This window comes from Haemorhous mexicanus, chromosome 9 (genome assembly GCF_027477595.1).
Source record: "Haemorhous mexicanus isolate bHaeMex1 chromosome 9, bHaeMex1.pri, whole genome shotgun sequence".
Lineage (NCBI taxonomy): Eukaryota > Metazoa > Chordata > Aves > Passeriformes > Fringillidae > Haemorhous > Haemorhous mexicanus.
Window position 1 is genome coordinate 24,838,378 of NC_082349.1, and position 19,533 is coordinate 24,857,910.

At 43.1% G+C, this 19,533-nt stretch overlaps 1 protein-coding gene across 4 annotated transcripts; it reads left to right on the top strand.

Annotated features, from left to right (window-relative positions):
• The first annotated feature begins 57 nt into the window (after positions 1-57).
• ODR4 (odr-4 GPCR localization factor homolog) lies at positions 58-17,183 on the top strand. 4 transcript variants are annotated; one of them, XM_059854561.1, is made up of 14 exons: positions 58-206; positions 1,908-2,041; positions 2,140-2,271; positions 2,640-2,735; positions 3,878-3,984; positions 4,703-4,739; positions 4,833-4,973; positions 5,541-5,636; positions 6,093-6,158; positions 7,453-7,581; positions 8,245-8,335; positions 9,293-9,478; positions 14,456-14,548; positions 15,958-17,183. In XM_059854561.1, the coding sequence occupies exons 2-14, from the start codon at positions 1,943-1,945 to the stop codon at positions 16,023-16,025; spliced, it is 1,341 nt and encodes a 446-aa protein (XP_059710544.1). In that variant the 5' UTR covers positions 58-206; positions 1,908-1,942; the 3' UTR covers positions 16,026-17,183. The 4 variants fall into 4 exon arrangements, with proteins under 4 accessions (XP_059710544.1, XP_059710548.1, XP_059710546.1 ...); XM_059854562.1 differs by lacking the exon at positions 58-206 and adding an exon at positions 891-898; XM_059854565.1 differs by lacking the exon at positions 9,293-9,478.
• The last annotated feature ends 2,350 nt before the right edge of the window (positions 17,184-19,533 follow it).

The window sequence follows — 19,533 nt, forward strand, 5'->3', positions numbered from 1 at the left end:
CGCTTCCGCCACTCCCAGCATGGCGGGGCGGGGGCTGTGCGCCCCCTCGCGCTCCCTTTTCCCGCGCTCCGCTCGGCATTGGTGTGCGTCATCTCCCTGCGCCGCGGCGCTCAGCTATGATACAATCAGCCACATCAGTGCTCGGCTGAGACAGGGGCGGCTGCAGAAACTGAGTTTGTGGAGGTGCTGAGCCAGGGGATGTGCAGGTGCTGATCCATGGGGATGTGCGGGTGCAGACATCGGGTTTGTGGGGGTGCTGATCCGGGGAATGTGCAGGTGCTGAGCCCTGGGGCTGTGCAGGTGCTGAGCCTTGGGGCTGTGCAGGTGCTGAGCCCTGGGGCTGTGCAGGTGCTGAGCCCTGGGGCTGTGCAGGTGCTGATCCATGGGGCTGTGCAGGTGCTGATCCATGGGGCTGTGCAGGTGCTGATCCATGGGGCTGTGCAGGTGCTGATCCATGGGGCTGTGCAGGTGCTGATCCATTGGGATGTGCAGGTGCTGATCCATGGGGCTGTGCAGGTGCTGAGCCCTGGGGCTGTGCAGGTGCTGAGCCCTGGGGCTGTGCAGGTGCTGAGCCCTGGGGCTGTGCAGGTGCTGAGCCCTGGGGCTGTGCAGGTGCTGATCCATGGGGCTGTGCAGGTGCTGATCCATGGGGCTGTGCAGGTGCTGATCCATGGGGCTGTGCAGGTGCTGATCCATTGGGATGTGCAGGTGCTGATCCATGGGGCTGTGCAGGTGCTGAGCCCTGGGGCTGTGCAGGTGCTGAGCCCTGGGGCTGTGCAGGTGCTGAGCCCTGGGGCTGTGCAGGTGCTGAGCCCTGGGGCTGTGCAGGTGCTGATCCATGGGGCTGTGCAGGTGCTGATCCATGGGGCTGTGCAGGTGCTGATCAGGGGATGTGCAGGTGCTGAGCCCGGCTGTGGGAACATGAGTTGAGGTGTGTGAGCACCTCCACCCTGTGGAGGTTCAGGATGCTCTTTGCTTCCTCACCCTGTGCTCTTGGGCTTCAGCTTTTTAATGCTTAGTTCTTTGGGAGGGCTCTCCAGGCATGAAGGGTTTTCAGACCAGCCCTACAGGGAAGGGAGGGGAGTCTGTGGCAGCCCCTGTGTCCTGGGTTCTGGGGGGGATGCAGAACCCCCTGTGTCCTGGGTTCTTGCAGCCTTCTGCAGAGGCTGTTCATTGGAATGTGCACAGATGGTGTGCTCTGAGTGCTTGGGAATTGGAATGGAAGTGGTGTAGGGCATGTTGAAGGACATGGATGGAATTCAGCAAGTCACTGTGTGAATGGAACACTGCATGCTTTAGAAGTATCATGCAGCAAGAAACTTTTTCTTGAAGGCATTTCAAAATTCAAATCCTGGGTTCAGTTTTGGGCCCCTCATGACAAGAAAGATTCGGAGGGGCTGGAGCATGTCTGGGGAAGGGAATGGAGATGGGAAGGAGCTGGAGCACCAGGAGTGGCTGAGGGAGCTGGGAAAGGGGCTCAGCCTGCAGAAAAAGAGGCTCAGGGGGGACTCTGTGGCTCTGCACAACTCCCTGACAGGAGGGGACAGCTGGGGGCGTCAGGCTCTGCTCCCAGGAACCAGGACAGGAGGAGAGGGAACGGCCTCAGGCTGGGCCATGGGAGGCTCGGTTGGACTTTAGGAAAGTTTCTGTACTGAAGGGGCTGTCCAGCCCTGGCAGAGCTGCCTAGGGCAGGGGTAGAGTCCCCATCCCTGGAAGGATTTTAAAGCTTGTGGATGTAGCATTTGGGGACACGGGTCAGTGGTGACCTTGGGGAATGGTTGGACTCGATGACCTTGCAGGGAGTTTTCAATCAAACAGTTGTAAAGGATCTTTGTGTGGGACTTGTTCTCCTGTACCCATTGCAGTGTATGCACCTTCTTTCACTTAGTGCATTGTGTGTTTTGTAGGTTGGAACTACAGCACCTCACTTAAACTTGGAGCCATGGGTAGAACTTACCTTGTCGAGGAAGGTATTGGGCAGTACCTGACAGAGCTCAGCACGAAGGTGAAGCCATATGTCACTGGCCTGTTGATAGGGCAGGTAAGTGTGGGATTGCCCTTCCATTCATTCCTGTTAACTAGGGAAACCCCTGTTCAGCAGTCTCAAGGTGTGTTTGCTTCTGTTGATGTTCTGGCAAGTGCTCCCCTCAACGGGACTATGTCATCCGGGCTGTGCGAACCCCTCCCAAGGAGCAGCAGCAGGAGGAGAGCCTGGGCCCTCCCAAGCTGGCATCCCTGGATGAGGAGTGGATCACCACACACGCCAGTCAGGTGAGAACTCACCCTGGGAGGTGGCAAAGGGTGGGAGGAACGAGAGGGAAACAAGATGGACACAAAGGATCTCAGCACTTATGTCGCCTCAAAGTGACAGAGCCTTCCTAACCATGCTGGGCACAGGTGTTTCAAACCAGAAATACCCTTAATGTTTTCAGTTTTTTTGATGAAAGGACACTTGATATTACTGAAGGAAAAACACTTGCAGGATGTGTTCCTGCATGGAGAGGGTCCTGTAAGTGAAAACCAGTCTCCCTTAGTTCACTTCTGCTCTTGGTGCAGACTTGTCTTACTAGCAGTTTTTGATATCTCAAGTTATGGGGTTTCTAGATTGCCAATTCTCTTCATAAATGTTCATTTTCAAGGTGTCCAGAATGCTCCCTGGAGGGTTGCTGGTTCTTGGTGTGTTTATGATTGCAACTCCAGAGCTGGCTAAAGATGGTCAAAATGCTCTGCGCAAGGTAAGCAGAGTTCCTGCTGGGAGGGCAGCAGCATCCTTGGCTCTGTGTGAGAGGAATTTCCTCTCATTGCTTGACTAAAATACAGTAGTCCTGTTGCTTTATGTTACAAATGTTGTGCTTTGATGTGTGGGTTTGAGATAGGAACCTCAGATATCCCTGTCCTGTGGGACATTATTTGTTAACCTCCTGTTACTGCAATAGCAAATCTGAGTTTCTGTTTACTGGGTTTGTCTGTATTTACTGGATGTGGAAATTCTGGCTTAGGGAAAACGTCCTCAAGGTTTTTATTAAACTGAATCTTTGTTGCATAATATAAAGCCACGTAAAGGTGCTAGTGATGTTAACATATTAGCTTTCTTTGTCTGAATGAAATCACTCGATTTAGAGGTGTTTACAGTAGTGAAAGAACTATAATCCTGATTCCTTTAAGAGAAACAGCTTGTCTAGAATGTGTGCTCTTGACTTAAGGGTGTGGGGTTAAATTTAAAATATACTCAGAACTCTCTGATCGACTTAAAATGCATTTTTGTTACAGTATTGGGGCATCTACTGCCATAATTGGTTTCTGTTCTGAAAATGTATGTTCATTTTTTCATTTTTCTAACATAATCATGAGTGATTTAAGCATGAGCAGGTCTGGCAGCCTGAGACCCAAGAGTCAATTTTGGCAGTTCAGTGTAATTGCATCTAAGTTGTGCTTAATGAAACTGGTAGCTGGCTAAAAGAGGTGAGCTGTGTCCAGGTGACCAGTGATTGCTGAATTAAAAATTGGGCTTTATAATTTGTAGCTATTTTGCACAGCTTTTCTGACCCAGCTGATAGGCACAAAACTGTAATATGTCTGTAAGGACAAAAGCATACAGGTTGGACATGTGAATGTGTGCTGCTTGCTTTGGTTTATAAGGGAGCTAAATTAAAATTTAACAAGCCTCTTTCACTTTGGGGAAAAGTGCCTCTGAAAACCTGTTGAATTTTCTTTTAATGTAACATTTTGGTGACATGTAAGCTGTGTTTCCTGCTTATATGTAATTTCGATATTGTTTGGACCTAACATTATAGTACAAGACTACTCCAGGAATATACTGCATATTTTTTTCCAGGAATTTTACTGCATATTTTTGCAATATATTTTTGGTCTTTAGCTAATCTTCTCAGTGGAAAAGTCCTTAAGTAAAAGAAGGCTCTGGAAACCTGCTGAGGAGGAGGTCTCAGACAGAGCAGCACTTCAAATCTGTTCTGCTACAAAAAAGTATCCTTTATGAGGAAAGTTTATTGATTGAGGCTGCTGTCCCAACCTCTTTTATCTAGTTACTGCTGAATAAATAAGAATTAGGGAGGAGGAGGCTGTTTAAGTTCAGCTAGACATGTATAAGTTGAAATAATTAAGTTTTCTGGTTAGCCATGGTTAAGATTATTGACCTTCTTGTCCTTGCAAAATTTCCATCATTTCTTAGAGGTGTGTCTGTTTGACAACATCAATTGACACCTTTCCCAATCAGTCTTGACTTGCATAAAGTGAAAAAAAAATCTGAATTACTGTTTGGCTTCTTTTGCTGTTGCCGGTGGTGCTTGTATGGAACTGGGGCAGCAGCAGGCCTGTGGGATCAATATTAGAGCTGCAGCAGAATGCAGGAGCTGTTAGTAGTGACATAATACAAGGAGAGAAAGCAGGGATTTTTCTCTGAGGGGAGAGAGAGAGAGATGAGGACAAATTAAAAATTGATGCCTTGGTGCTTTTCCTTTCAATACATATTGATCTTCATTTGTTTGTAAGAGATGGCATCACTGTGGTAGTTGGAGATTACAGGCAAGTGTTTTCCCACCTTTTTACACTGATGAAAGGTGAGAACTTGCTCCAGAGCATAAATTAGCTCGACAAAGAAGTTTAGTAGAGGACTAAGTTAATTGTGGATTGTTCTGAGTTGTTCCCTTGCTTTTCACTGGGTCTTTTTCTTTAAGTAGCACAGAGTAGTTTGCCGAACCTACGATGTGCAGGACCCAAAGGTAGGCTCATCCAGCTTGTAATGCTAAACCCCAAAAAATCATCAATACTGTGCTTTGGGTAGATGCTTTATGGCTTTTCTTCTCTGCTCTCAGAGTTCAGCTAAACCAGCAGACTGGAAGTACCAGAGTGCTCTGACTGCCTCCTGGGTGGCTTTGGGCTGCACAGTAAATGTGAACATCCACATTCCACTTCTTGCTACTTCCCCCAACCATGACCTGGAGAAGAACACCAAGGTAACTCACTGCCTGCACCAATTCCTGAACACCAGTGACCACACTCATTTCTCTGCTGAAAATTAAATAAGAAAGTGTTGAACAGTGCAGGAGAGGAGTAGGACTAATCAGTGGAGAATGTTTAGCAATTATTCCTCTTTTAAATGTAGCTCTTCTGCTGTGCTCAATGAGAAGTTTCCTTTGTTCACAATTATGTAATAATTGTCATGAATGTCTCAGGTAACCTCTCTGGTGCCTCACCTGGTGAAAAGTTACACCCAATTTGTGCAGGACTATGGGGTGCTTTTGCCATGAGTTGGCTTTCAATGGGCTGTAACCCTCTCTGCAACCCCCAATCCCTGGGGTGGCACTTCACTATTTTGCAATGCTTGTTTCTTCATTTGTTCTGAAAGTGGTCCATTTAAGGTTTACCTTTGGGAAAACATAGGTTTTTCACAGACTTTAAAACTCTGTCAAAATAACTATTAAAACACATACGTCTATAAGTTTCAGCATGGAACTGTCCAACCCTTCAGTGGAATTCTTTCCTCTTTTTTTTTTTTTTTTTTGTTTTCACTTATTTTAAAGAATGGGTTAAACCGATGGTCCAAGCAGATAGAAGACAGTGTTTTTCTGATCAATGGCCAGGTTAAAGATGAGGATACAGAACTGCTGGAAGGGCAGGTGAGTACCAAACAAGGAGGAATTGAGCTCTAACAGATGTATGGTTGGAACCTCTATGTGACCAAGCATTGAATGAGACATGTCCTGTGCAGTGTTTGTTCGTCTGATTGGCTGTGCCAGGCAACCAACACACAGAGCTGCCATCCCTGCAGATTGCCTCTCCCTCCTGGGCAGTGTGAATGCAGTAATTAGTGTGAAATGACTGAAATGTTTCTATTACAGAGTGAGGTGTGAATGTGGGTGATGACATTTCAAAGACCTACTTCGTCAACTCGTTGGCTGATGCATTCATTTCTCCTTTTAGTTTTGTAGTTCTATTCTTTTGGTTGGTTTCTAAGAGCTATTTTTCCCACTCAAAGGCTATAAACTAGGGAACACTCTATGCCATTGTAAGGAGACTGCTTCAGGCACTTTTTTTTCCTGTTTCATGACACAAAGAATTTTTTTTCCCCTCAGAAAAAGTTCAGAGGAAATACTCAGCCCAGCACTCAGTTTTCTGATGTCAAGGTTCTGACACAGCTGGTGAGTTTTTAGTGGTTTGCAAAATATAAGCTTGCCTTTCAATTATAAAATAGAGAAAAAAATAAAATAACAAGGTTCTGAATTATTATCTAGAAATCTTGCTCACTTATTCCTAAGATTCTCTCCCCTCCTGCCCCCGGATATTGAATATGAAACCAATTGTCAACAGATCTGCATATTTTGTGCCTTTAGAAATTCTTGTGGTGAGATAACCATGTTGTCCATGATTTGCATAGGATAGCTGAAAGACTGGAAAACAGGTTATGGAAAAGAAGTCCTGTGACTAATGCCTTTGGTAGTAGGATACCTGTAGGTACCTGTGTATGTTGATTTCAAGTGACTTTTCATCTGAAGTTCAGTCACCCCCACACTTCAATGCACAGCTTGCCCTGGCTAGCTTGGATGTTCACTTGGATACTTTTGTCAGAAGCTCAGCTGCCAGCACTGGATTAAGGCGTAGATCCTGTGAGCTGAATCATCATCTGGAACTGCTGGATCTATGTCAGGAGCTTCCTCCCTACCTGAGTTGTGAAGAACCATGAATTTAGTGCCCCAGTCTAGGTCCTGAAGTCCAAATGTGTCCAGGCCTTGTTTCATAGCCCTCTGTGTTTTTTCAGGTGGTTCCTGGATTCTCAAGGTTATGTTCAGCAAAACTAGAAGTGTTTCCAATGCCATTTTAAAGTCTCCATGAGTATCTCAGCTTCTTTTGTTGTTACTGTCTATTGTATTGAGGTTAATTGCTGCAGGGAGAGGAAAACTTTTTTCTAGCAGAAGTGGTTTGTACAATTGGTGAGGAAGTTGTGCATCCCAGTGTTTCCAGGTGTTGTCCTGGAGTGCTTCATGCTCACACTCATTGTTGTGGTAATTAGGGAGAGCATTTCTAGGCAACAGTTCCATGCAGCTCTCAGTGTGACCATGTGTATAATTTGGTACTGACTGATGGGATGACTCCCAGCACACCCTGGGTTACACTGATTATACCAAACATGAAAACGTCATTGTTTAAAAAAAGTCTGTAAAAGACTTAACAGTTGCAATGCTGTTATTTGCCTCAAGCCTGGAAAATTTTAAAATCTCACAGACACAAGTGTTTGAAACACCTGGAGAGATAAACACATTTGCCATAATAGAAAAGAGAAGAAGAACCAAATGAATAACTAAAAATACAATAAAAATGAAATTAGTTCTACGTGGTAAGGGAAACAGCTTGTGTGTGAGCACCTGCTGTTGGTTTGCTGGTTCTGGCTTTAGTGACTGTGCTGCCGGGGTAAAAGTGGATGTGTTTGTCCCTCAGTGCCAGGGTGCCAGCCCCAGGTCCACGGCGACGGTGCAGGTGTGCAGTGGCTCCATCAACCTGCGGGGAGCTGTGAAATGCAGAGCCTACATCCACAGCAACAAGCCCAAAGTTAAAGAGGCCATTCAGGTACTGAGCAGGGTCTTGGTCCATCAGAAACATTCTCCAGCAACACGTGGGACTTGGCATACTGGTTGTTCTTTGCCAGAACTGGGGTCAAAGTTATTTTAGAAATCGTCCATGTGAGGTTAGTTAGTTTTTTTCTTCTAGAGGATGTGTGCTGTGGGTAAGACTGGGCTCTGGGGAGTCTTTGCAGAAATTGTCAAAGGGATTAGGCTTTGAAGAATTCTCTTTAGGAAAGGTTGCAGACTATAGTTTTATATTTGTAAAGGTAAAATTCAGATTTATTTGCTGATTTATTTATTTTTTTCTCCTCACTGAGACATTGCCTCGTGATTTTTTTTTGTTTGGTTTTACTGATAAATATCTAGAAGTTGTCAGTTCTTATCCTAGCAATCCTAAAACTTTCCTCAGCTTTTCTTTTTTTTTTTTGTGTGGTTTTCCTTCTTGCTACCAATTATTTTAATGTTAGCTTTTCTTTATTAATAAATTCTTATTTATTAGTTTGAAAATTCACACTAGTTTTTATTTTCTGGGAAAAAACTGTTCTTTCATCATGGGTTTAACGTATGGGGCTTCTTTGGTCACTTCTTCCTGGTTAAAAGCTTTGCAAATAGTTTTGATTTTGCAAATGGTTTTGATATTCCTGATGATTTCACTGTGTCCTTGCAGGCTTTGAAAAGAGACATAATAAACACATTGAGTGATCGGTGTGAAATACTGTTTGAAGATCTGATTTTAAATGAAGGACCTCAGAAAAAAAGTAAGAAATTAAATAATTTAAAAAAAAAAATAAAGCCACCAGCTTATATTTGCAGTGCATTTTAGTGGTTGTAAATTCTGTTATGGTGAAGTTCCACTATGGTTAGAGCAGAATAAAAAGGAAAAGGTATAATTGCTGCTTGTCAGCCTTAACTTTTTCTTAAATCTGGAAATTTTTTGTCAAGTTAGTGTCCTTTGGCATCACAGTTCCTGTGACCACAAAATGCAATCCCACCTTCTTCCTCACTAATCAGAAATTTTGTGATTTGTCAGACTTCTGTAGTTGAAACTTTTGTCTCTGAAGTTCCAACTGTACCTTGCACACTTGCAATTTTTATATATATTTTTATTTTTTAAATCCATGTATGATGTTCCTATTAATATTGATGTGTGTTAAAACTTGATAGAGACCAGATCTTTGAGCTCATGCTGGGACTCTTTTAAATTTCTTTAAGTCAGTGCAGTGGTGTCGTTGTCTTAAACAAATAAGGAGTTAATTGACAAATCAATGGGAATGCCTTGGGCAGAGAGAGCCTTTTCCATTGCACGTAGTTCTGAGTCCCCTCTCTAGGTGGCAGCCGAGCTTTGTGGCTCTGAGTGTGACGCTTCTGCAGTCCTGTGCGCCGCTGAAATCCTGCTCCTCGGGAAGCTCTTACCTGCAGGCTCTCCCAGAGCCCTCCTGCAAGTCATTCTGAACAGGAGAAAAGCTCTGTTTGGCGTTTCATGGTCTGTTTTGGAGCTGCCGTGGGGATTTCTGGGGAGACTCATAATGTAAGGACATAAATCCATATGAACAGCAGCCCACTAAGCCAGGCATGTCTGAAAGCAGGGTTTCTACACAGAGACCTTGAGCTCTTCTTTTGCAATGACTTTATCTTATGCTCAGCGATTATGGATGGATCTTATCATAACTGTCAAGGCTTTTATTGGGATGGTATTTCTCCCTCTTTCCTTTTAGATGTTGGGAGGGAATATCATGTCTTGCCTCAGAGACTGTTTGTCCCAGTTGCTGGATCCAGTGTGATGCTCAGTGATTATAAGTTTGGTGATGAGGCTGCTGGAGAAATCCAGGAACGTTTTGTGGAGATGTTGGATCAGCCTGTGCAAGCTGAAGATATGCACATAGCTGAGGACATTAGCACAGGTAAATCTCTGAGAGCCAGGGCAGGCTGGCTCAGGGGCTAGGAAAATGCTGATTAATGGCATAGGCCAGTTTTATCCAGATATGGATAAAGTCAACTTACTTCATGTGCAACTCTAAGGATTTATAACAATTCATTGCAGCTTCAATATATTGTGGAAAATGGTCCAGTTTCTTACAGTTTGTGTTTCTTGGAACAGACTTCTCTTTCTCCTCTCAAATATTTTGGTTTTTCAGTGCAGCCATGGCTGCAGCCCGTGAGCTGCTGTAGAAACATGAAGAGATGCTTAACCAAGGTTTATATGTGCCACTGTGCTCATGAATTAGAGGGGATCCTTTATTGATAAATAAACTCTTAAAAAGCACCCTGCAAAGCTTTATTTTTTACATGAATATATATATTTACACTTTCAGTAGTTCATCTTTTTAGTGCTAAGTAGTTTTGAGACAAGTTAGAATAAGTTAAGTGATTTAGTCAAATCTACTACAGTTTCAGGAAGTTTTCCTGCTAAACCTGATATTTTAAAAAAAGCAAAATACCTTTCTTTATTCAGAGTGTTTTAATTTATGTACCAAATGCACTGCCCAAACCTGAAGATTTGTGGTTCACCCAGAATGAAAACAAAATTGAGAGCACTTTTCATTTTTTACTGAATGTCTTACAAGTTTGTGATCTGATTATGAGACTGCTATATTCCCTTTAATACAGATATTTTCACATAATCTAGTTACTGGATTCATCTTTCTGAATATTTCTGGTCTATATCATTCCCTGTTGGCTGTTTTTTTTCCTTGCAATGTTGATTTCAATGCAGAATTCAAATATGACATTGAAATGCACCTAAGAACATTTCCTGTGGTCTAATGGAACACATTTTGCTCCCCTTTCCCCCCCCCCAACATGCATTTTTTCCTCCCATCAACATGGGAGCTGCAGATCCCAGTTTTATAATTTAAATAAATTAAAAATCCAACTTTCATTCTCACATTAAAACTATGAACACTTTTTATGAACACTTTTTGATGTTGGTATTTAGGGACAAAAACTGGCCAATGTAAGCATGACTTGCTGTGCAAGATGAACTGTGAGTTTAGATATTCACCTTGACTTGCATGTTAACTTGGAGGAGGTTTTGAGTTTCCTCATTTCAGAGTTAACCATAAATTCTTGTCTTCCTAAATGAGTCAGCTCCCCCCAGGCTTTAACTAGACCTGTTAGCTGTGAACTGACTCATCCTTTTGAAGAGTAAGAGGTGCACAGGAACCTCAAGGAAAACAGGAAAGCCAATAAAAATCTCTCTGGCATTATTAGAGTAACTTTAATACTCCTAAAACTAATTACTACTGAGCTTTAAGGAATCAGTGTAGCTTAGAGAAGCAAATGAGTATTGTTGTGGCAGTGGAGAGGTGTGGGAGGAGGGAGGTGATGATTCAGTTCAGCTTTGTTGCTTATGTAAGGCTGTGTGACCTGCAGGTAGGAAGGAAACACCTTTCCACTCACACCAGGGCATCCCAAAGATTAATGCCAACAATAGCTGTGAAGTGATGGCCAAAAAAGAGCTTGGGTGTTCTTGTAGTCTGCTGCTTGTAGAGTTAACTGCGGGGGATTTGTATTCCTTTTCTTTGAAAGAAAAGCAAATTAAAGTAGGTGTGTATTTTCTTTAAGAAAAAAACCCCAAAGCCACAAATTGAAATAAGTGCATAGAAAAGGAGAGGAAAAAACGTACAAGGGGATTTTGGGAAGGCTTGGCCTCGTCCTGGTGACTACCATAAAGTTTGGCCATGGAATGGGCTCTGTTAATTGCAGTGGTATCAATGATGCTGACAGCACAGCACTGCTCATTCTGATAATTAAAGTTGAGGTATCAGTCACTTGTGGTTTATTAAAATCACAAGTTAGTTATACACTTTTATCATACCAGGAAGGTCATTTTAGAAAGAGTCCTGTTAAATGCATACAAAGTGTTCTGCATTCTTTAAAAAAAAAAAAACATTAATTATGGGATTTGATTTTTATTGTTGCTTTGGTATGAAATGTCTAAGTATTGCTGTGAACATGGTTTTGTGTTATAATGAGAGTTTGTGGTTTCTCTTGTGCAAAGGCTTTTCCAGTGCATCATTTTGGCTTGGGAAGCATGTGTTGCTTCTCTAAGCTTAGCTCTAACTTTGTTAATAATAGTCACTCTTCAGTAATTGGTTTGTAGGGAATTTTGTCATCAGCCTTTCTGTTTGTGTCACAGTTCCTGTGGTCTGAGGCACCTACCTCGAATTAACTGTTCATATGCTGCTCATACTCAGGTTCTGGGGAAAGTTTGCTGATAAAAAGAATTCTCTAAAACTCAAGAACACAAGCAAGCTTCTGAAATAATTTGGGGTTTTGTTCCTCTTTAAAATATGCACTTTAGAAGAAAAGGATCTAATATGTATAGGCAAAAGATTTATTTTTTAAGCAACTTTTAGTCAAAACATAAGTTTAGAGGTCAGTTTTATGTGTTTACTGAACTTGGGGCTCTCTTGCTGTCTCCTGCAGTTTGTGTCTTGACTCCATGTACAGATCTCCAGTGGGGACACCACTGGGTCATGCTTTAAAATTGCTGTGTGGAAAATAGAAAGTAAACCCCAAGCTATTTATAAGTGAAAGCCTTAAATAGCTCTAACACTGTAATTTCAAGGTATTCAGTGCTCTAATACAGGCAACTGAAAGCTCTGCATTTCTGATTGGCTTTACTAAATCCCTGCTCCTCCTTGGTGCAGGGGGTGGGCTGGTAAATACCCTGAGTGGATAGACAGAAACAAGACTTCAGCAGTGGTAATCACTTCCCCATCTTAGTTAGGAAACTAAAGAATTAAGGATTCATCTACATGGTACTAGAAGACATCTGCTATGAAAACAGTTTTGTGTGATTTTGCTGCTCTACATGCAAACCTTCCAGAATGTGATGGCATAAAGGTCTGTGGTAACTAAATAGCTCAAGGGTGGTTCTTTTTTTTTTTTCCCTGTGTCTTCTTATTTTTTCCCCTCTGAACAGGCAAGGAATGTGCAGCTGCCTTGATGTGCAGCTTCCAAAGGTCCCCTCAGCACAGGCAGGCACAAAGAAACCTCAAGTTATAGGGCACAGACCATCCTACCTGCTCATCAAATATACAGCAGAAAGGAACTGCTGGAACTAGACTCCAGAGGTGGCCCAAAAAATGCACTCAGATTGTTCCAAAGTGGGATGTTTCACAGAATTTAAAACTCTGGGCAGAAGTTCTCTTACTGTGCTAGTTAAAGTTTCTTACTGAAAACCTATATTTCAACAATTAATATCTCCTCTTCTCTAGCTGAAGATTTCTGCTCATTTTAGGCAGCTGAGGGAGTGTTTTTCTTGGCACAAAGAAAATAATGATCTAGCCATGGCCTCATTGAGGACTAGTGAGATTCAAGAATATTTGATAATTTCTCTTCAAAAAACACACTTTGCACTGAAAAATTATCTTGATTTTACATGGATGTGCTGCTTGCAGAGAGATCTCCAAGCAGTGTCTGTATATCTGTGTGTCTCACTGTCCTGTTGAGTTTCATATCAGGCAGTGATTTCCCTGCTACTGTACATCCTGTACCAATGCAGTGGGTTTAGGGACAAAAACCCTAAAGACAAGTTTTAAAAGCTAGTTTAGGTGTTTTTGTTTAACAAGTCTTGTGCAAGCTTGCTTTAACGATATTTTTAAGACAATTATCCACATGACTCAACAGAAACAACCTTTCTGATCATCTAGATTATCCATTTCCACTGTAGCTAATGACAGAGAAAGTACTTCATTTGCATATGAATCAGACAGAGGATGTGCCTTATTACTCAAGCATGTAATTTGTGATTTATTGCTGATGGTCAACCCTTCTGTGGAAATGGAGATCTGTTTTTATTCAGATCAGTGTCCCATGGCCTTCTAAACCCTGATATCTGGTTCTGCTGGGGGTTCCCTTGTCTCCAGAACAGTCTGTTAGGCTCCTTCTCTTATCTGAGCCTGCTTGTCTTGTTCTTCCCACACATCCAGCTCCCACTGCTGTGACAAACACTTTGTCTTACCCTTTGCTTGTGCAGAAGGTGCCTGTGGTTGTATATTCTGAATTGTAATTCAAATTTTTGGCAAGTCTTAGCAATTCCTGAAAACGGGAATGCTGCAAATTGAAGGCCTTTGGCCCACGACCACCAAGCAGCCTTCTCACTGGGGGCTGTATGGTGTATTCCATGCTGGCTCAAGCAAGCTGGGCTGAAGGAGTGGAGATTAATCCCCTTCTTTCTCTCCTGCCCCTCTAACAAGCTGGATATAGCCAAGGGATTAGGGAGATCTTTGCCAAGGAAATAGATCCAGGTTTGAGTCCCATCTGCCTGGAAATAGACTCAAGCTCTCTCACATCCTGGCTGGGCAGACTAAGGATTTAGTAATTCTTCCAAGGAGGAATGAGTCCTCAATGCCTGCTGTGAAAGGGTATTTTTAGGGGATCTTCAAAAAGAAATTTCTGTGGCTGGAAAAAATGCATCTCTGGCTGTTGGGTAGGGAAGTGCTGCCGGGCTCATCCTCTCTGGGGTGGGATTTGCATGTACCCTGAACTGGGGACAGATGGCTCTGGAGGGGACCTTTGATCTTGGAAGGTGCTTAATGGTACATTTTGGTGTTTCCCTCTCAGGAGTCAAATTGTCCCCAGGCTATGCAAAGAGGGTTGGGAAGTTACTCTGGAAGCAGGGTGTGGAAAATGAGTTTTGGAAGAGGAGCTCCTCCTGAAATGTATTTTATCTCTTTAGTTTTACCCTTCCAGCCATACAGCAGAGTTTAGCACTATGCTATTGCTGTTGTACCACTTCTACTGCAATAAACTGGGTTTTTTCTACCATAAATACACTTTATAAAGTTGATGTGAAGTTCTTGGCCTTTTGTATTAATTCACTGTAAAAGACAACTGTTAATTTTCCCCTTCTTCCCTTGATTTCCATGCAGTTGATATTTGCCCGGTGACTGACAGCCCGAGTGACACACAGCAGGCACAGCTGACTAAAGCAACGTTGCTGTTGAAGCTCCAACAAAATATGGGTATGTTCCTTCCCAGATTTTTGCTATGGCACTCCAGAAGCTGCAGTGGTCCCTTTCAGGCTGGTAGCTCCCACAGCATCCTAATTGTCAGCTCAGGAGTTCAGGGAACACCAGCCACAGAGCCCTCTTTTCCATTGCAGCTTCTCCCTGGTGCTGCCTCGTCCAGCTCTGAGATATCTGTCTGCACTTGAGAGTGCAGCTCTCTTTGCTGTGGGGCTGCTTGTATTGAAATAGTTACACTTTAGTCAACAAAGCAGTTTCTTCTGGATTCTATTAATTATTAGAAATAGAATACAGTACCTGGAAGATTAAATAGGAGCAGTAAATATGTGTTTGCTTTGAACATAAAAATGTTTTCCCTTTCATCATCACTGAGGTGTTTTGGGGTTTTCTGTCTGTCTCCTCAGCTGAATCAGTAATGAGCATGCTAATAAAAGTAGGTTTTGGGGTAGCCCTTTTTGGGGTAGCTGTTTTTGTTTCTCCTTGTGCTCATTCCCCCTGATCCACCCTCCCCTCCTTGCCTGCTGCTGCCTGTGCTGCCCTTCCCTCACTGCCTGTGTTCTCTGGATTTAGGGCTGGTTGTTCTGTCCTTCCCTCACTGCCTATGTTCTCTGGATTTAGGGCTGGTTGTTCTGTCCTTCCCTCACTGCCTGTGTTCTCTGGATTTAGGGCTGGTTGTTCTGTCCTTCCCTCACTGCCTGTGTTCTCTGGATTTAGGGCTGGTTGTTCTGTCCTTCCCTCACTGCCTGTTTTCTCTCTGGATGTAGGGCTGGTTGTTCTGTCCTTCCCTCACTGCCTGTGTTCTCTGGATTTAGGGCTGGTTGTTCTGTCCTTCCCTCACTGCCTGTTTTCTCTCTGGATGTAGGGCTGGTTGTTCTGCCCTTCCCTCACTGCCTGTTTTCTCTCTGGATGTAGGGCTGGGTGTTCTGTCCTTCCCTCACTGCCTGTGTTCTCTCTGGATGTAGGGCTGGGTGTTCTGTCCTTCCCTCACTGCCTGTGTTCTCTGGATGTAGGGCTGGTTGTTCTGCCCTTCCCTCACTGCCTGTGTTCTCTCTGGATGTAGGGCTGGTTGTTCTGCCCTTCCCTCACTGCCTGTGTTCTCTGGATTTAGGGCTGGTTGTTCTGTCCTTCCCTCACTGCCTGTGTTCTCTCTGGATGTAGGGCTGGTTGTTCTGTCCTTCCCTCACTGCCTGTGTTCTCTCTGGATGTAGGGCTGGTTGTTCTGTCCTTCCCTCACTGCCTGTGTTCTCTGGATTTAGGGTTGGTTGTTCTGTCATTCCCTCACTGCCTGTGTTCTCTCTGGTTGTAGGGCTGGTTGTTCTGCCCTTCCCTCACTGCCTGTGTTCTCTCTGGATGTAGGGCTGGTTGTTCTGTCCTTCCCTCACTGCCTGTGTTCTCTCTGGATTTAGGGTTGGTTGTGGCAGCTGCTGTCGCAGTCCTGGCGTCGATTTTCTCCTTCAACTATTTCAGTGATTGATCTGCAGTGATTAAACTCCAGCCACCACAGCTCCTGGGAAATGTTGGCCATTCAGAAGATGGAAATAGCTGGGGTTAATATATTAGTAATTAAGAATTGTTGTCTAAATCTCACCAGGTAAATGTGCAATGTAAACTGTTATACTGTAAAGTGTAATTCAGTTGCCTTGTTCCATCATACACCTCCTAAATTAAACAGAATTATGCACTTACAGAATCAAGTAGAGGGTGAATCAGGTTTACAAGAAACTAACCCTAACTAACTCTCTGTATAAATGAATGATAATGTTATTTTCTGGAGAGGTCCCTTAGACAAATACAGAACCTTTATTGTCTTCCTCCTGGCTCCTTTAATGTAAAAGGCTACTCCTGGTGTTTCCCAGGGCATTGGTAATACGTGCATGATGTATGACAATTCCTACTTTAAGGGTTCCTTTGCTAAGGGAAATCTTATTTTATTACAGTTATTTGGGGGAAAATTAGTTTTAGTAAATCCAGCATTTCACCATCGGCATTGTTTTAAGTAATACTGGCTAGCTAGCATAAAATGCATACAAATAGTTTCTAAAAGTTTCAAGACTAGACCAAGGCAGCCTTTAAATAGCTTGGTACAAGACTGGAGAACTCAGAAATCAATGAAATGCATGGCACTGCTGAGCTGTGTGTATGCTGCTGGCTTTGACTTGGTGCCTCCTGATGAGGATTTCTCTGTCCAGCTCCAATACAATCATTGCTATCTTGGAATTTTAACTATTTCAGCCACAATTATACCTAGGCAGGCCTTGTGGGTTATCTTGTAGATGCAGACAAATTATCAAAATTATTGCTAATTAGGATTTTTAGATTATAAACAGAGAGCTTTCCATGATGAGAGATTCTCCTGGGGATGTTGGCCAGTTACATGTTTACTTGACATGAGGAAGATGCACAGAGGGAATGAACTCTAGTAAGGCTAATGAATATAATTTGTATATGAAATGTGATGTTTACTTGGACCTGAGCTACAACAGAAAAGAATTAACAGCATTTTCATACCAATGCAAATCTCTTTTTTTGTTTGAAGGCAGTGGAACACAAAGAAAAAAAAATAAACCCTTTGATTTTAAAGCATAATCAAGTATGTACTGGGAAACCTTTAATAAAGGCAATTCTGAGACTACTGTTGCCTCACTTGTGTATTCTGTTTTTACGTGTTTGCAAAAAAGAGCTGCTTTTCTGAAAGACAGTGCTGATCTTCTGTGCTCAGCATTGCTCAAGGGGGGCCTCCTGGAGGAAGGTGGTGAGTGTTGTAATGGAGGCACAGGGTTCAGCTGCTGTGGGTTTTAGAATTGCTTTTTATTCTGTGCCAGTCAGTGGAATCAATAGGCAGGAATCAGGAGGTGGGGTGACATGCAGGGGAGGCTGAGGGTTATCCAGAAAATGGGAGTAATTTTGTAATGTTGTTCAGAATATGGTTGGTTTAAAAATTGCTCTGCTGCAGTCTCTGTTAGAAGGAGGAACAGGGCTGTAATAAGAAGAAAGGCACTGTCTTAGTCTCTCTTTTTTTTCTTTTCTCTTTTTTTTTTTTTTTAAGGAGAACAAGGTGTGCTTTTGGAGGCAAAATACAAAATAATTATTCTTTAGTTGCCTATAACACAAAATGCAGCCACAGAAGTGAAGTGCAGCATCTCTGACACCAGAGAAGAAAATTGTCCTGAAACACTCTTTCTATAGTTGTGCTTGTTCAGTACTTGTGGTGTCAAAACCAGAGCTTGTTGGGATGTATTAATCCAGGGATCCCCTTGCAGAGAACTCTTCCTCTTTTTTCTTCCTCTCTGCAGGCTTTTTCAGTGCTTGGTAAATGATTCTTTTATTTGTGGTCATAGTCAAATTAATCCTTCAATTTAGAACCAACTTGGTATCAGGGATCTAATTTTCCATTTTGGGCTTGGAGGAAGGCAAAGAGAGAAGTTGCTCTGGTGGAGATTCCAGGTATAATATAAGAGACAGTTAAAGTACCATCTGTGCAATAATAAATTAATCAACCCTGTCAAAGAAGAAATGAGTAATTTGACTTGTACCTACAGACTGAGCCTTCCAGTCATCCTGCCATGAGGAAATTGTGGATGTAGAAGAAAGCAGGTTCTCACTTGTCTAAGAATTACAGGACTAACCAAGAGGGGATTTTATTGTCCCATCCTTTCTTGTACCATTTTGTACTGTTGACAGTGTAGGATAATGAGGGTTTAGTATAAATTAAAATGTGTGTGTGAGAGGAAAGGAAAACAACCTTTTAAAAATCTGTTTCCTGACTACTGCATAACTGTAGCTCAGGTTTCATTGTAGGTTTATCCTTTTCCTACCTGTATATTACTCCAAAGTTTTCAGTCTGAGAAAACTCCACTGTGACTGATACTGAGCTTTGTTAACTCATGTCCATGATTGCAGATATATATTTATTTTTATATGTAAGAGTTCAGAGGAATGGTTTGGACTTCCACATCTGAAAATCAGGTTGTTCTACGTATAGTTCTAAAATTTATAGTACAAAATAGTTTTACAGAATCATTCTTTTCTGTGCCATGGGGTTCTAAAAGCCTCAGTGGTCTTGGTCACTTGGTCTTGGAGGTTTATAATTCCTCACATCTGAGGGCAGCATTTGGTGTAGGAAGTTGTGACAGGTTGTGATGGTTTGACCCCAGCTGGCACCTGAGGACCACACAGGGCTTGTTCACTTCCCTGGGGCAAGGGGCAGGAAGGTTGGAACAAAGATAAAACTCTTGGGTTGCAATAAGAACAGTTTAATAATTGAAATAAAGTACAATATAATAATAGTAGTAATAATAATAATAACAATAATAATAATAATAATAATGAAAATGGAGATAACAAGAAGAGAGAAGGGAGTACAGTCCAGACAGATGAGTGATGCCAGTGCAGTGAGTGATCCCTCACCACCCACCCACTGATGCCCAGCCCCTCCCTCAGCAGCCTTCAGCCCCTCCTGGTGAATGCCCCAGTTCCCACCCTGGCATCCCCTGGTGTGGAACATCCCCTGCCCAGGGGGATCAGCTCTCCTGGCCGTGTTCCATCCCAGCTCCTGCTGCAGCTCCTCACTGGCACAGCTGGGACCCTGCAGGTCCTTGACTTGGGGGGAGCTCTGCTCAGCAGCAGCTGAAGCATCAGTGTGATATCCAAATGATTCTGTGCTGAATCCAAAACACAGCCCTGTCCAGGCTGCTGTGAGGAAAAATAACTGTCCCAGCTGACAGCAGGACACTGGCATTGACCAGAGGCTTTGCTCTCAGCCTGAGCAGCAGTGACAACAGTGATAATTTCTTCTCCCCTCTGCTCCAGCAGAAGATCTGGGGACTTGGGGTCTCTATGACCTTGAATCAAAAGGAAGAGTGACCACAGCCCAGGGTAGCAGGAAGGCTGTTCCCATGTGCCTATTGAAGCCTTTACTCTTTGCTACTCAAAAACCTTCATACAGTAATAAATGTTTGAATTGAACCTTTCTTTTTGTTTTT